Source organism: Osmia lignaria, chromosome 13, assembly GCF_051020975.1.
Source record: "Osmia lignaria lignaria isolate PbOS001 chromosome 13, iyOsmLign1, whole genome shotgun sequence".
NCBI lineage: Eukaryota > Metazoa > Arthropoda > Insecta > Hymenoptera > Megachilidae > Osmia > Osmia lignaria.
In genome coordinates, this window is record NC_135044.1 from 4,749,534 (window position 1) to 4,765,156 (window position 15,623).

Genomic DNA, 15,623 nt, shown 5'->3' on the forward strand with positions numbered 1-15,623 from the left:
AACAAACACATTTTATGTTTGTTTCGCGGTACATTCATCGAGCTCTTTAGTTTTCTTTGATTCTTTTTTTTCCAAAGGATCCCGCGATCCTGCAACTTTGATGTAATTTCTAATTCACCATACCCTTGAAACGCAGAATGCACAAAATGACTGGCAAAAATGAATATACATTTTGTAGTAAGAAAATATTTTAATCCATTTGCATCATTACACTCACAGATAATAATGTATTTCAATACTTAAGAAAAAAAAATAAAACATCTGAACGAATCTTCGTTTAAAATGATTAAATAGTATGAAAATGTCTACAAATTAAATAATATAAATAATCAAATAGTTCAATCCTTCGGAAGGCTGACTCTTGGCTTCTTAACAATTCCTGTGTTTATTTTCGAAGATTGAACTGGCTTTATTTTAACGGGTATCGATTTTATAATTTTTGTGGGAGGTTTTATCAATGAAGCACGTCCATTCGATGTTTCCACATTTGGGGAAGTACCAATTTTTGGCTCCGGTGAAGCAACTCTTGTTGTTAATGAAATCCTAAAATAAAAAAAGCAAATGGCAATAAATTTATTTCATATAAATGTTACGATATGTATCCAAAACAATAGTTATACCTGTTCGAAATATCAGATTCAATTGCGTTACTAGTTTTTGAAATATTGTACTTCCCGATACCCAACAATTTATGTTTCATTTCCGGTTTCGAAAGTGATGAAATATTAGAATTAGCTGACGAAGGGGTATAAAAACTACTGCGTCGACCCGCGGCGAGCTTTGAACTATCTTGTTCATTCTTTCTGGACAATATTGGCTCGATACTGCGTCGTGCTTTCGGTACTCGTGTTATTTTTAAGAATTGTTCTTGCGTCAAATTGTTTTGCTTTGGTAAAAGTTTAATATTATCCATTGTATTCATTCGAGTTGATTTGTAAGGGCTGATGACAGCAGTTGGTGATACATTCGCCGGTGCTGATTTCACGGATGCGCTGTCCTGATCTAATGTAAAAATTAATTTTATAAATAACGTTTGAAAAAAATGTTTATCATATAAACAATTACCTGTATTAGGTGATAAATCATTCAGAATCATTGGTTTCTTGACTAACAACATTTTAAGTACTTTTTCCAAATTCTCCTTTGCTCCTATAATGTATTCTGTTATATTTCTAGAATTGTCAATATCGCTGTGTAGAGATATTTGCCCTAACGAATTGGATAATTCAGCGATCATAGCAGGAGAACTCGTAAGCTTCGGAGGTGACGGTCGTGGTTCTTCATCCAAATTTTGTATTTCGGCATCAATGTCCCACGTTCTTTGACGTTGTAAAGGAGGTTTATTTTCTTGCCCTGTAGATTCATTTCGAATTTGTGATGCCTCGGAGTTTATATTTTTCTCATGAGTTTCAAAGGGACGCTGCCGTTACAAAATTAAATTAATTAATTTGCTAATATTGGTTCGAATAAAATATAAACAAATAAAATACTCGCCTTTGAATTTAAACTGTTCGTATTAAGACGCATTTCCGGTTGCGTGTGGCTTCGCGTAACTCCAACTTCTTTTTTCGAAGCATTCTGCCGTTCGCAAGATGCATTACTTGAACGCGAAACATTTAAGCTTACGTCCGTGTTACGATTGACATCCGGTTCGTACGCGATTGTGTCGAATAATTTGCACGATACATCACGCAAAAGTCGGGCAACGTCTTTTGACAGAGGGGGTATCAGATTACTACCTGTCTCCTCTACTTTTTGCATAATGTTATCCTGAAAGAAATATTTCTTTATTAAACATACTCAATGCAAAATTGAATAGAAATTGCTGTTCTTACAGTGCTTCCAACAGGCCCGGTACCACTTATACTCCAAAAAGATGCTTCTTTAATATGATCGGAGTTAGGGCACCGACACGTGATCCCTTCTAATTCCAAAACTGCTTTCATATTTGAGGTATCGCATTCAATTATAACTCTAAGAACTCCTTGTTCAGATGACGAGACATCATTTTCCGTCTTCTTTTGAGCATACCCATCATGATGCTTTTCAAACGAAAGAAGTTTAAAACCGATTGCTTGCAAGAAACTAGCGAGTATTCGTACATCTGGCTTCGCCGAGTGTCGAATATCACGCATTTCTTCACCGTTTGATTCAGTATTCGAGTGTACACCGTTTATCCATTTAAGTACCCACTGATAAAACTTTCGCTGTGCAACGGTTTGAACACTTTGATTACCATGAGAATACGTGCTAGTATCCATCTCGAAGACGCATAAACTAAACGGGACAAGGAACTGTTATTAGGATTTGCGTTCAAATTTTTTTTTCTATCGGTAACCGAAGTTGTTTGTAATGTACAAATGTCCCTGTTGATATTGAATATTTTCACCATGCCCTATTAAAACGTGTTACAAGTAATAACAAATTATCTTTCCATTATATTTCTCTCTATGCAAATGATTTATTGTTCAACAAGGTATAATATGAACTTGAAATTCGAAATTTAGATAATGTAACATGAATATTATATATTATTAATGTAAATAAAAATATAAAACACGTGTTTATAACATTATATATACATTGTTTTGAAATACTATACTTTTTAAACATATAAAAAGCTGCTAAAGCTGCTAAAGATTCAACATACATTCATACATACATACATACATGGACGTAGTTCACCAGAGCGCATAACTCCGAAAGACCAGTTTTCATTCTTTCGTGCGCATCTTCGCCCTGATTGGCGATCTTCCCAAACGAAGTGGAACGCGATTAGCGGAGAGCTAGCTGCGTTCCCCCACCATCTACCAACCTGCGCGTCGCAGTTATGAACTATAGGTAGTCAATGATATCTGTGGTTGTATAGATACTATAAATACAGAAGCATTATCTCCACATGATTTTACTTTGATTTTATCTTTTATTTCTAGCAAAACCTAACAATTTAACCAACAAAATTGGACGATAATTGTTATATTCTGACATGAACAATTTTGTTTTATAAGGTACTTAAATACGTTTATCAAATTATATTAAAGATTACATTCAAATAGCATTTCAATTTCTATTTTCATTATTTGAGTTTATATAAAAATTCTTACGTTTATAAATACATAATAGTAGTACATTTGTATTTTATTATCTATAATTCCATAAAAATGTTTTCTATTTCCATATGTATTATATGTTTAAGCTTTTAGGTTATATTTAAATGTTTGTGTAATACAAACTTAATTATTAAACATTTTTATTTTGTGGTAATTCTTACAATTTCTTCTTATTTTTACTATTCAGTTTATGTTATCTTTTAATTTTTAATATTAATAAATGTTATAATTATATTTCAGAGATTGTAAAGTATTTATAAAGCTTTTAATAATAAAATCAGAAATGAGGTTTAAACCTCTAATAATAGGTGCAATTGTATCTGTAAATTTATTACCAAATACTATATTCTTAGACAAATATAGAAAATTCAGAGCTACATATGGGTGAGTGTTTAAATATATTGGTGTATTAAGTATCATTTAATATGTAATTTATATCAATTTTATTGAACTTTGAAAACAGTTTTGATGGTAATGAACGGCCAATTCCAGACAAAATTAAAAAAAGGTTTAGAGAAGTAATAAATGATCTAAAATTATCAGAAGAAGATAGAAATAAAATTCAAATATTTAGTGTTCATGATATAAATATATTTCATGCTGGAACACTGCTAGGTCTTAATGCAATAATTGGAATTCCACCAAATTATGCTTATGAAAGTACTGAAAGTCTAAGTGCAGATCAAGTAAAAATAGAAAATAAACATATGTTATGGAATGAAGAAACTTCAAAAAATTTCGTAGAATCTTTGGTGCTTTCAGAAAATGCTCAGAAATTTGCAATAGCTCGAGCAATTTTAAAAGTGAAACGACCTGAGTTTTGGATTAAGCAAGTAGATACAATTATAGATTGTATGATATTTTTTTTAATATATGATACTTTTAAAATAGCAGTAAAATCTCGTATCAAATTAAAAATATTGGTTTATGCAATCAATGGTATTATTGCTTTTGGTGCTTTTCTTATATGGGCAATATCAGAACAACTATTAGATGTTAATGCTGATAAAAGTATTTCATACGAATTGGCTGAATTAGATCCTAAATATGTTCAAGGTGGTAAAGAATATTATGAAAAATTATGCCAACGAGATAACGTACTGCGTCCTTACTTCACAAAAACTTCGAAACTTTTTTCTTGGATTAATAAAAGAGAGGTATCACCTTTTGTACAGAGCAAATTCTTTGATTCAAAACTGTATGAAATGAAAGGAGAAGAACATGTTTCTAGCAATGTTATCTTTCAATAAAAAAAATTACAGTATATTATTGTATAAAAAAATGTAGAAAGGAAACAATTCATAAATTAGTGACAATTTTTGTAACAATAAATGTTTATTCTATTAATGAATTATAAATAGTTATAAAAGTTAATATTAACATACCATGTTAACAGATGAACAGTTCATGTTTATCCTTATATGGTAGAATACATATACTAGAAAGCAAAACAAATATATCTAATAATGAATGTTCAAGTAATTGTGCAAAATTTACATTGAGCATCTTCTACATACAATTTACTTGTTATTTTAGCAGAATAATATCCAAATTTTCAATATGTATACTCCATAAATAAATACAAAATACTTACAGCCTAATATACAAAAGTACTTACACGTTTTAAATTATATACAGGATTTTTTACTATGTAAGACCCAAAGAACCAAGCTGAAATGACAAGTAATTTAGGATTAAAGTACTCAAAATTATAGCACATATATTTACTAAATTTCTTTACCAATGTCATTTTATCTTCTTCTTTTTTAAGTATTTTTGCCGTTTGATCTTGATCAAACTTAACAACTGCAGCAATTACTCTAGCAAGTACCATTGTTTCTCGTCCCATCATATATTCAAATAAAATATTTCTAAGGTACTCAATTTCCGTTGAATCTTCTAACGTGTCGTGTCTTAATTTCACTAATTTTCTAAGTTCAGCTAATTCTCGTCTCTGAGCCGTTAATGTTTGTTGAAGAGTATGAAAAGAGCCTGTATTAGATTGTACAGCGGCCATTGCAACCCGCGAAGTACTCTCTAATTCCTATGGATAAATTTCATTTTAAAACATCCATAATTTTTTATTCATATAAATTATTCTTATTTAATTATGAACATATGCTGTAGATGCCATAATAAGGTAATGTTAAAAACCTAGAAAAATAAAATTGGGAATTTACCTTGGGAGTTAAATCATTTTGTACATCAGGCTGAAAGAAATTTAAATATAAAATTATAAAATTAAAAAAGAAATTAATAATGATAATATGACGATGATAAAGGAAATTAAAAAATTAATAAAAAATGAAATTTTAAATAAGATAATTGTATATGTAACCAAGTGGGATTTCATAGAAAAGAAATGTAACAGTTTCTTTTAACTAACCCTTCTTTCATTTCGCCATTCTCTTGTTAATTCATTAATTTCTTCTTCATGTTTTGCTTCCAGTTTGTCAGTTTTTTGTTGCACAATTGATTTCCATTTCTTTTCAATTTCTCTCATTTCATCTGCATGTTCTTTTTTCATTGATGTAACTTTTTCTATTAACTGATTTATATCTTTTGTTTTTTGTGCCATTAAGTTCTTGTTTTCCAAAATTAGATTTTCAATTTGCTCAGATTTCGTTGTTAATTCTACTTGAAAATCCTTCAACTGTTCTTTATATTGCTGAACAAGATTTGATTCATAATTTTGTTGGCGATCTAAATAAACATATAATATTCTTTATAACATATTACAACAATTTATCTTTATAAACAAACTATATAAAAATGAAACAGGTCGCGAATTTTAATTTACCAAATCGTTTTTCCAATGCAGCATGTAACTCTTCCTCTTTGTCATGTAACTGAGCTTGAAATTCTTTAACTAATTGTTTTAATCTCATACTCTGCTCTTCTTCATTTGTTTTCAGTTCCTCCTTCAACTTATCTGCTTGATTTTTCAATTCATTATTCACAATTTGCATTTGTAGTTCCTTTGCTTGGAATGTAATTAATGCTTCATCTAATTGTGCTTCCAACTTTTTATTTTCTTCTTGTAACATATCACTTTCTTTGATAAAGGAATCATCTACAGTTTTGTTCGTATTTGCATTTTGTACCTTTTCTTGTAGTGAAGTATTTGATTTCTTAAGAACTTCAGCTTCTGCATGCAATCTACCAATTTCTTCTTTCATATGTTCAATAGTATTTCTTGATGTTTCTGCTTCTACTATTGCTTCATCTTCCATTGTTAAAGATTTCAACCTTTCAATTTCTTTCAATAATTCCATATTTTTATTATCTAACAATTTCAATTCTGCTACTTTTTCATCTACTGTAAGTTTTAATTCTCCAAGCTCTGCTATTAATTGTTCTCTTTCTACACTTATTTTATTTATTTGAGATAATAATTCTGTATTTGTTGTTTTTAATGTATCCAGTTCAGTTTTTAATTCAGTATTGTTAGATTCTGCTTGCTCTAAACTAGAAATCTTAGCTTCTAAATTATTTACAGTTGATTGAAGTTTTATATTGACAGAATTTACACCTTCCAATTCTGCAATGTTATTTTTTAAAAACACATATTCATTAGTTAATTCGCTATATTGTAACTGCATTTTTTCTAAATTAACTTTCATTTCAGTTAAATTATTTATTTCCAATTTTAAGTTATCATTTTCTTCTTCAATTGCTTTTAGTCTTATAATTTCTTTTCTTAATGACTCTACATCATCTAGAAGTTCTTTATTTTTTTCTTCTATACTTTCTCTATCTTTCAAAGCAATATCTAATTTACAGATTTCATTCTGTAAATTTTTATTTTCTTTTGTGAAATATTCTTTAATTTCTTCTGCTTCTTTTTTACACAATCGAAATTCTTCAAACTGTAAATTCAGTTTTTCCGTTTTGGATTTCAATTCTGTATTCAATGTCTCAATTTCACTTTTTAGATTCTCAATATCCTGATTTTGTCCACTTAAACTATTTTTGTGTGATTCAATCTCCATCTGCAACTGTTTATTATCATTTAACAACTGCTCGTTACGTTTCTCGTAAAACACAACTTCTTGTATTAATTTTTCATTAGACTCATGTAATTCTTGATTACGTTTTAAAAGTTCATTCTGTCCATCTTTTAAATTCTTATTTTCTAGGTCAATTTCATAATGTATTGATTTTAATTGTTCCAATTCTGAAGTTATAGATGAATTACTATTTTGTAATGTAATTATTTGGCCATTTTCAGATTTCAATGCATTTATTTCATTTTCTAATATTTTTAATTTTTCTAATAATTCAGTATTTACGATCTTTACTTCGTTAATTTCACCATTTAATTCTTGTATTGTTAAGCCTTGTTTTTGTTTAATATCTTTTAACTTGCCCAGTTTGTCCTGCACTGATTGTACTGTCTTCTGTAGTGTTTCTTTCCCTTGTTTGAGTTTACTAATTTGATCTTCATATTTTGCAATTAATTTTGTGTGCTTTTCACATTCGTTCTTTAAACTGTTTACAAAACTTTCTTTACTTCTTAGCTCCTCATTTAAAGTATTTACTTGTATATCTTTTTCAACCATACTTTCTTTCAAAAGTATAATTTCTGATTGCAAAGAATTTATTTGTTTTTCCAACTTATTATTACAGTTGGAACTTTCAGATTTTAACATTGAAATAGTTTCTATAGCTTTCAGATATTTTTGTTGCAGTTCTTCTAGTTCTTTTTTATTGTTATTGGCTTCCTCGAATTGTATTTTTAATTCTGATATTTCATTGGAAAGCAACTGATTTACCGTGTTAACATTATTAAGTTCTTCCTTTAATGATTTAGATTCTATTTTCAATGAATTCATTTCTTCTGATACATTTCTTAAATCATATAATTTGAAATTAAGATTATCTATTTCAGCGATAAGTTTACGATTTTTTACATCAACTTCATTTTGCTGTTCAAGATTTATCGACATTTCCTTTAACTGTTTATTATATTTTTCCAAGTTTGCTTGTAAGTTAGATTTAATACATATAGTATCTTTTAGTTCTGTTTGTAGTTCATCATATTTCTGTTTAAATTCTTCAAATTCTTTTAATTTCATTTGTAAATCTTCTGTCTCAACATTTTGAATAATAGCTTTCTCTTTCAAACATACATCAAGTACGTTCTTCAGAGCAAACATTTCATTATTAAATTGCGTTAAATGTTCCGTTACATCACTTTTAATACGCTTATTATTTGTTTTTAGGTTTTGGATAGAAATTTTGTAATTTAAAATATTTTTGATTAAATTATTTCTCTCTTCACGAAGTAAATCGATATCAGAATTATATGTTTGCAGTTTATTCTTAAGGTCCGACATTACAGTTTTACAAGATTGAAGTTCATTACATGTTTCTGATAATTCTCTAACTTTATTTTCTAACTCAATCTTTAATTTATTAGCTTGTTGCTCTTTTTCTTTAAGTGTTTTTATTTCTGTATCTTGTGCCAATATTTTTTCATTAGTTTTCTCAACTATCATTTTATATTCATTAACTTTTGCGTTATAATTTTCACACACCTTATCTCTATCCATTAAAGCATTTCTTATGTTTTCTAATTCTTTATCTAGACTTTGCACAGTAGCTTGTAACTTTTCGATCATTGCATCAGCTTCCTTTTTCTTATCTTCTGCAATAATTTTTTGAGCATCTTGCTCATTTTTAAGTTCTGTATATCTAAGCTTGCAATTCGATAGTTCCATAGATAATTTGACTTTGTTATTTTGATATTCTTCTATAAGTTTCTGTAAATCTTCTATCGTATGTTTGTGAAGTTCACTTTTACTTTCGTCTAATTTAGACTTTATACTTTGATTCATTTCACTGTCTTCTATTTGAGTTTTTTTTATGTTTTCTTCGTGATCTATCACGTCCATTTTATCTTCCGAACTAGTTGACTTTTGTTGCATTTCTTGCTGTGTTAGCTTGAATGTTTCTGATTTTCCTTTTGAGACATCCTGAACAATTTCTTTCTTCTCTGAATCTAAATTTTGTGTACTATGAAACAATTTCAACTTCTCTAATTCGGTTTTATATTTATTCACAATTTCATTTAAGTTATCTTTAGATTCCGTCATATGTTTCAACTCCAATTGTAATTTTTTAATCTGTTCTTCCTTGTCTTCTAATTCTCTGTGAATTGAGAGTTTATTTTCAGCTAATGATATAACAGACTCTTCTTCGCGCTTTTTTAAAATAATCATTTGATCAGTTAAACTTCTGATTTCTGTATGTGCATTATTTAATTCTTTCTCTTTTTCTGTATAAGAGTATTTTAATGATTCATAATCAGATTCTAATGTATTCTTTTCGGTTAATACTTCAGTAAATTTTTCTTTATTTCGTTTCAAGGATTCCTTGTATTTAAGAACAACATTTTCTAATTTTTTCAATTTATCTTTCAGTTGCGTATTTTCCATTAACAAAGAATTTTCAGTAGAATTAACTGATGATTCAGTATTTAAATCAATAAGATTATCCTTTAAATTTTCTTCACTTCCTTTATCTTCATTTGTAGCACCTGACATTATAACATCTGAATTTGGTCCACTACTAGTTTGCAAAAGTTTAATCTGTAATTAAATTAAAATTAATCATGTGTTTATAATAAGATTGTTTTATCATTACCTTTGTATTTAATGTATTTATTATATGATCCTTTTCTTCAATATCATTTCTTAATGCTTCTTCTAAATGAGCTTTCGCCTGTTGTTCTAGCTGACACTGTTCTTTTAAATCTGCAATCCTTCTTAATACTTTATCTTGTGTTTCAACTAAAACTGATTCTAGTTTGCCTTTCACTCTTTCTAATTCCCTATAGTGTGTTGCTAAATCAGTGCATCTTCCACGATATTTATGATATTTTGCTTGCACCTTTCGATATGCTGAATATATCTGATCTTTTGTGATTTTATCTAACTGTGAACTTATATTTTCATCTATCTCACTTGCAGACTGATCCATATCAGACTGAAAAAAGGAAATAAATGTTCACTTACATATAGAATATAAGAAATTAATTTATTTTATTTAACTATCTTACTTGCAAATGATATAAATTAGCAGGACTTTCATAAATTGGAAAAAGAGATGAATTATCACTGGTAACACTATTAACTGATGATCTCCTAGAAATACCTATTGAATTTGGTGTGGATGACATTAAATCTACATTTTGAAAGCCATGTTTAGCAGGACTATTTTTGGGGGTTTCTGTAAATGAACAATTTAAATAGTTATTACATTTTCATTTAATTTTATATATCTTGTATCACAAGGAAATTATATTGATATGATTTAGTTTATTTACTTACCATCTCCTTCCTCTGTTAAGCTAAAATTGTCATTTGAAGTAGATAATTCTTGTATTGAACTACTGGATAAAGCTGGAGATACCACTGCCTATGTTAAATTAATTTATAATTGTATAAAATGTACTTTTATAACTGATTGTAATTGATTAATAGAAACAAGACAGATATCAACGTGAAATTAAATAATAATATTGTTATTACAGCATTGTACATACAGAAATTATTTTCCAACATTAAATGAAATGTCAAACCTGTGCTAATTGCTGCATGCTTGCTTGCAGCCTAGCAGGTGATTGTTTCATTTCTTCTGCAAGCTTGTCCTTAAATTTTTTAAACATTTTGACAAAATGTTCTGTTTCCTTGTTATTTTTATTTAATTATCTGAATTTTCATAGATATATTTATGTAGAATTTGGTTGAGATCGTAGACGATAATCAATGAAATATACAGTAAGCATCATATTACAATGTTCAATGAAGCACCGGCGAAAAATTTAGTAATCATTGATTATTAAACACGATAATTCAATTTGTTCTGGTAATGCGTTTTTACTTTGACATTAAAAGTTTAACGTAAAAACTATGTATATGTAGATACAGTTATCGCCATTGATATTGATGTTAATAGATTGTTACCATGTATAATACGTGGTTCACTGAAAATCTTACGCCTGCTCACGCCACAATGGCGAATATGTTAATTATTATTCTATATACCACAACCGTAGTTTTGTCACTTCGTGACGAATTTTGGAAGCATGTCTTCTTAGAAAGAAAAATAATATAATTTTCAGTTATTAAATATTCTAATAGTTAGTATATAATTAAAAGGTACGAAGAATAAAATAAATATTAATTCAAATTCTCGCGCGTAAACGTTTGACCGCGAGTGGTGGGGGGCCACAGACCTATATATATGAGATCCTCTGCGTACATCGTCATTGCTCCCGCGCCCTCCACTGGGGCGGGTGGGAACCCTGAGACCGGAAGGTCTCGGAGTTCCCGGGGAACCTATAGGAGGGCGGGTGGTGCCGCGGAATCCGTAATACTTAGAGAGGAGTTATCGCCATTTTTCCTAAAGACTGGACGCCTTTATTACCTGGGATATGCGGTACCCCAAGCTGAGGTTTGGTTTCCACAGTTGGTATAACAGTTGCGTCTGTTTTACCAGTTCTCGAGGTACAAATTTACGACCCTTCGAGAACAATGGCATATCCAGTCTTGTTGGATCTGTAGTATGCTACTGGTAGCATTCAGTAGCATTCATAAATGGCTATGTCGATAGTGTTTGTAGATGATTATATAGTATCGTTTCCTTTCGAAACGTAAACAATAGAAAATAATTACATACATTAAAAATTACACATCATTCATAAATTAAACATATATATATATACGTAGATGTATACGTATGCGAATATAACTTACAATGGATTGACTTTTATAACTGTTGCTTAAGTTCAATTAAATGTCAAAAATTAAAGCATGGATGTTCCGGATAATACTGACGAAGCTTTAGATCCTCGTATACAGGTAATTATCTTCGATCTCGGTTTTTATTTGCAGTTTATTAACAAGCCAATTTTATAATATCAATTTATTATAGGTTAGATGAATAAATGAATACAATTACGAATCGCGATCATGCCTAATACAACCTGGTACCATGTTCCTTTTTGCTTTCACTTCATATTCTTTTATGACTTTTTATTCTATAACAAAATAGCATTGTAAATTAGAAACGTAATAACATTTATTATGACATTATTTTATTATATTGCATCTAATTTAATAAAAAATACATGTTTTGATCTATTATATATTTTTATTTCATAGTATTGTTTATACTTAATTAATATGCTTGAGGATAGATTACTATATTAATAAAACAGAACATTCAATTTGTACATACATCATATATGGTATAAAAATTAAAAATAAATTGTAAAATGCTGTAAAATTATTTTAACATTTTTAGATTGAATTGGAGAATTTAAATGATGCAACTGATGATATAAATAAACTTGAATCTGAATTGGATGTAAGTAATATTACCTATTGTAAATGAAACTATTATAAAATCAATGCAGTTCCTTAAAAGTTACAAAATTAATGCAAATTGAAACATTTATTACTTAGGAAGCCCACACTGCTTTTAGACAATTATTATCTGAAACTACAAAACGATTGAAAGAAATATTAAATAAAGTGGGAAGTAATTCTGTGGAAAGGGCAAGATGTTATTATGAAGCACTAGAAATAGCACGCGAGGCTCAGGTGAGCAAACAATTAAGGAAACCACAAAATCTTAAGGAATGATTGAATGAAATTTTCTATGCAGATAAAATGTCAACAGCAAGCTCAACTATTTCAAAGAGCAAGTGAAATTCATGGAGCAGCAAAAGAAACTGTAGCTCTAGCTGAAAGTAGATTTATGTCCCATCAACATGAATGGAATTTTGATCAAGCATGGCAAGATATGTTAAATCATGCAACTCTTAAAGTAATATGTTCCTAAAATATACAATGAGAGAACTGAAAACTAAGTATAATTTCTGAAATTAATGTAATTCAATGTAGGTAATGGATGCTGAAAATCAAAAAGCCGAATGTGGTCGAGAACATTACAGAAGAGCGGTATTGTTTCATGATGCCGAAAAAAGATTGTTACAATTAGAAGAAAAACATCGTCGCGCTATAATTAAAGCGAGACCATATTTTGAAGTAAAGGCCCAATGTGATCAAATGTTAGCAACACAGAAAGAAAGAGTTGAATGTTTACAAAAAGCAATACAAGATGCAAAAACTAATTATGCTACAAGTTTGCGTCGATTAGAAGAAATCAGTAATCAAATACATCAACAACGCAAAGATTATGGTAATCATAATTTATAGTTCGGTCTTGCAAGTCGTAGTTAATTACGATACGTAAATTATATTTTTATGTTTTCAGATTTTATAGCTAACGGACCTCGAGAACCGGGTGTAGGAGCAGAACTAGTTAGCCCGCAAAAGACTTCTAATTATGATCTGGAATTTAATCAGTTAAATGGCGATAGAATAAAAGATAACACAAATGATCAGCTTAATAAATTTAACAAAGTACAAGATTGTGATGTTAGTAAAATATTTTATAACTTTTATCGGGATAAAACTTATATTTCGACAGATTTTTATTTACTTTTGACTATTAATTATGTTACAGAATGCCTACGTATTACAGGAAGATACCGAACATCTTGGAAAAAGATCAGTTGATGGAAGTGAGGCAACATCTCAATGGGAATTAGAAGTAGAAACTAATGTGGAAAACTTAAATAATTTATCTTTGGAGAATTCCGTGCATGATTCAGACAATAGGAACGAAGATATATCCAATTTACATTTTTATAATGATAAGTTCACAAAATCAAATAATTTTTTGCAAAAATTAAGTTACAGTTTTTTGAAAAGTAAAGAACATTCTGTATATAATCTAGAACAACTTAAAAAATTATCAAAGAACTTCCAGACTTTTAAAAATGTGTCCATAAGTAAACCTTTAATGACGCATTTTGAAGAATCAAATAGAGCACAGAGTAGTTCAGCCGCATTGGACAAATGTAAAATCGATAACAAAAATAATTCATCGAAGTCGTTAAATATTAGTCCCACGAATATAAGTAATCTCAGTTCAAGCTTATTATCTCCTAAGAAAGAGGGGGCTCGAAATCTAATAAGATACGTGCCAAATACAGTTTTCAAATTTGGCTTTAGTAATAAAAAATCTCAAAGCAATAGCGATATTAATTTACCTTCGAATTTTGATACTAATTCTACCGAAAAATATCGAAGTTTAGATAATATTGTAGGTAATAAGACTGATGATCTTCAATTTGATAAAGAACGTACAAACGTAAACTCCACTATAGCTAATGAAACTTGTAAAAACGGCCTAAATACTCCAAAAAACTTACATTGTACGCAACTAAATAATAATAGCACGACTAATTCAGAAGTAAAATACGCGATATCGACGAAAAAATGGTTTAGATCTAATTCTTCACAATTTTTATTTTCTAGCGCTAGTACATCACCGTTAAAGAACGTAGCAAGATTATCGAGTGAAAACTCGTTAAATAAACAGTTAACTGATAATAGTAGCAAAGCTTCTGCAGTTAAAAAATTAACAGATATTTCATTGAATATTAGAGAGTTACCATTATTATCAGTATTTGAGAAATCAAATATATTGCTAAACAGTAAAAGCAAAAGCTGTAGCATGATGAACTTAGGTGATAGGCAGGATTTTATGCCATTAGATGATTTCTACTCGAGTGATTTAAAAACTGTGAGCACAGAGAAAATGACATATTTAAAAGATAATCAATTCCAAAAATTTCAAGATAAAAAATAAATAGATTACAGTAAAACACAATAATGTTAATTATGTTATGAATGTGATATGTTTTAAAAGGACTTTGATATTTGATTTTACAAATGGAATTTGTATCATTTTTTTAGTATGTATATAAAATTTAAATGATCAATTTTTTCTGTCATATAGATATTAATTTTATACTGAACTATAATATTGTGTGTTATTAACGTGAAAAAGGATATTATTCAATAGTTCTATTAACTTAAGGCATGTGTGAGTAACATACAATTTGAAATTTTACAAGTGAATAAAAATTTGTATTTATAAAGAAATAATATTATGTAAATGTTTTTGTAATAATTTATATTAGTTATCAGTTATTGTGAATATTACACAAACGAATATAAATTAAATTATTCTTTTTTCACGTTTATTTCCAGAGTACATTTTTTAGTACATTTTATACTGTATTTGTCAATAGTATGTATGTACTCATTGTTAAACTTATGCATTATGTATGAAATATGTTTTTATATTTATAAAATGTAATACTTTAACAATACATGTTATGTTATTAAAAGTTCTGATAGCACAATTGTCATGCGAGGGTATTAAATCATTAAAAAGTTATATTTATTAGTTAATGTTATTATAATCCTTCCTTTTAATAACGCGGAAACATGGCTGTGAGTGAAGCTGGGACGTTGTACGCATGCTCGAAAACAAGGCAGAAAAATGTTATATGTGTACTCTTACAATGATAGTACCACAGTATCGATCGAGCATTAAATTTTTGTTAAAAATTCAAAGTGAAGATTA

The 15,623-nt window shown here is 28.8% G+C and overlaps 3 protein-coding genes across 5 annotated transcripts; 1 reads left to right on the forward strand and 2 right to left on the reverse strand.

Moving 5' to 3' along the window:
* Positions 1–215: 215 nt before the first annotated feature.
* Positions 216–2,382, reverse strand: LOC117601841 (uncharacterized). Its single transcript, XM_034319071.2, has 5 exons — positions 1,836–2,382; positions 1,495–1,770; positions 1,066–1,420; positions 621–1,002; positions 216–543 (listed from the first exon to the last, which is right to left on the reverse strand). The coding sequence occupies exons 1-5, from the start codon at positions 2,259–2,261 to the stop codon at positions 339–341; spliced, it is 1,644 nt and encodes a 547-aa protein (XP_034174962.2). The 5' UTR covers positions 2,262–2,382; the 3' UTR covers positions 216–338.
* A 995-nt stretch (positions 2,383–3,377) lies between these two features.
* On the forward strand, positions 3,378–15,076 carry LOC117601831 (uncharacterized). Its single transcript, XM_034319036.2, has 8 exons — positions 3,378–3,494; positions 11,846–11,977; positions 12,423–12,485; positions 12,584–12,721; positions 12,786–12,947; positions 13,025–13,322; positions 13,398–13,561; positions 13,650–15,076. The coding sequence occupies exons 2-8, from the start codon at positions 11,930–11,932 to the stop codon at positions 14,838–14,840; spliced, it is 2,064 nt and encodes a 687-aa protein (XP_034174927.2). The 5' UTR covers positions 3,378–3,494; positions 11,846–11,929; the 3' UTR covers positions 14,841–15,076.
* LOC117601830 (uncharacterized) lies at positions 4,061–11,217 on the reverse strand. Of its 3 annotated transcripts, XM_034319035.2 has the most exons (9): positions 10,696–11,216; positions 10,445–10,532; positions 10,174–10,343; positions 9,759–10,100; positions 5,911–9,703; positions 5,497–5,813; positions 5,291–5,320; positions 4,852–5,154; positions 4,061–4,781 (listed from the first exon to the last, which is right to left on the reverse strand). In XM_034319035.2, exons 1-9 carry the CDS (start codon positions 10,780–10,782, stop codon positions 4,758–4,760), a joined length of 5,154 nt encoding a protein of 1,717 aa, XP_034174926.2. In that variant the 5' UTR covers positions 10,783–11,216; the 3' UTR covers positions 4,061–4,757. The 3 variants fall into 3 exon arrangements, with proteins under 3 accessions (XP_034174926.2, XP_076547579.1, XP_034174925.2); XM_076691464.1 differs by having other exon boundaries at positions 4,061–5,154; XM_034319034.2 differs by lacking the exon at positions 5,291–5,320 and having other exon boundaries at positions 4,061–5,154; positions 10,696–11,217.
* Positions 15,077–15,623: the final 547 nt, after the last annotated feature.

What these genes read in the sequence shown, in the direction of transcription:
- LOC117601841 (XM_034319071.2), bottom strand. Translation starts at nt 2,261, where the DNA reads ATGGATACTAGCACGTATTCTCATGGTAATCAAAGTGTTCAAACCGTT. An exon ending in TGATTTATCACCTAATACAG is followed by an intron (nt 1,003 to 1,065) that starts GTAATTGTTTAT and finishes TTTTTACATTAG; the next exon opens with ATCAGGACAGCGCATCCGTG. An exon ending in GAATCTGATATTTCGAACAG is followed by an intron (nt 544 to 620) that starts GTATAACTATTG and finishes TTTTTATTTTAG; the next exon opens with GATTTCATTAACAACAAGAG.
- LOC117601831 (XM_034319036.2), top strand. Translation starts at nt 11,930, where the DNA reads ATGGATGTTCCGGATAATACTGACGAAGCTTTAGATCCTCGTATACAG. An exon ending in AAATAGCACGCGAGGCTCAG is followed by an intron (nt 12,722 to 12,785) that starts GTGAGCAAACAA and finishes TTTTCTATGCAG; the next exon opens with ATAAAATGTCAACAGCAAGC. An exon ending in TCAACAACGCAAAGATTATG is followed by an intron (nt 13,323 to 13,397) that starts GTAATCATAATT and finishes TTATGTTTTCAG; the next exon opens with ATTTTATAGCTAACGGACCT.
- LOC117601830 (XM_076691464.1), bottom strand. Translation starts at nt 10,782, where the DNA reads ATGTTTAAAAAATTTAAGGACAAGCTTGCAGAAGAAATGAAACAATCA. An exon ending in TAAATACATTAAATACAAAG is followed by an intron (nt 9,704 to 9,758) that starts GTAATGATAAAA and finishes ATTTAATTACAG; the next exon opens with ATTAAACTTTTGCAAACTAG. An exon ending in TGCATTGGAAAAACGATTTG is followed by an intron (nt 5,814 to 5,910) that starts GTAAATTAAAAT and finishes ATGTTTATTTAG; the next exon opens with ATCGCCAACAAAATTATGAA.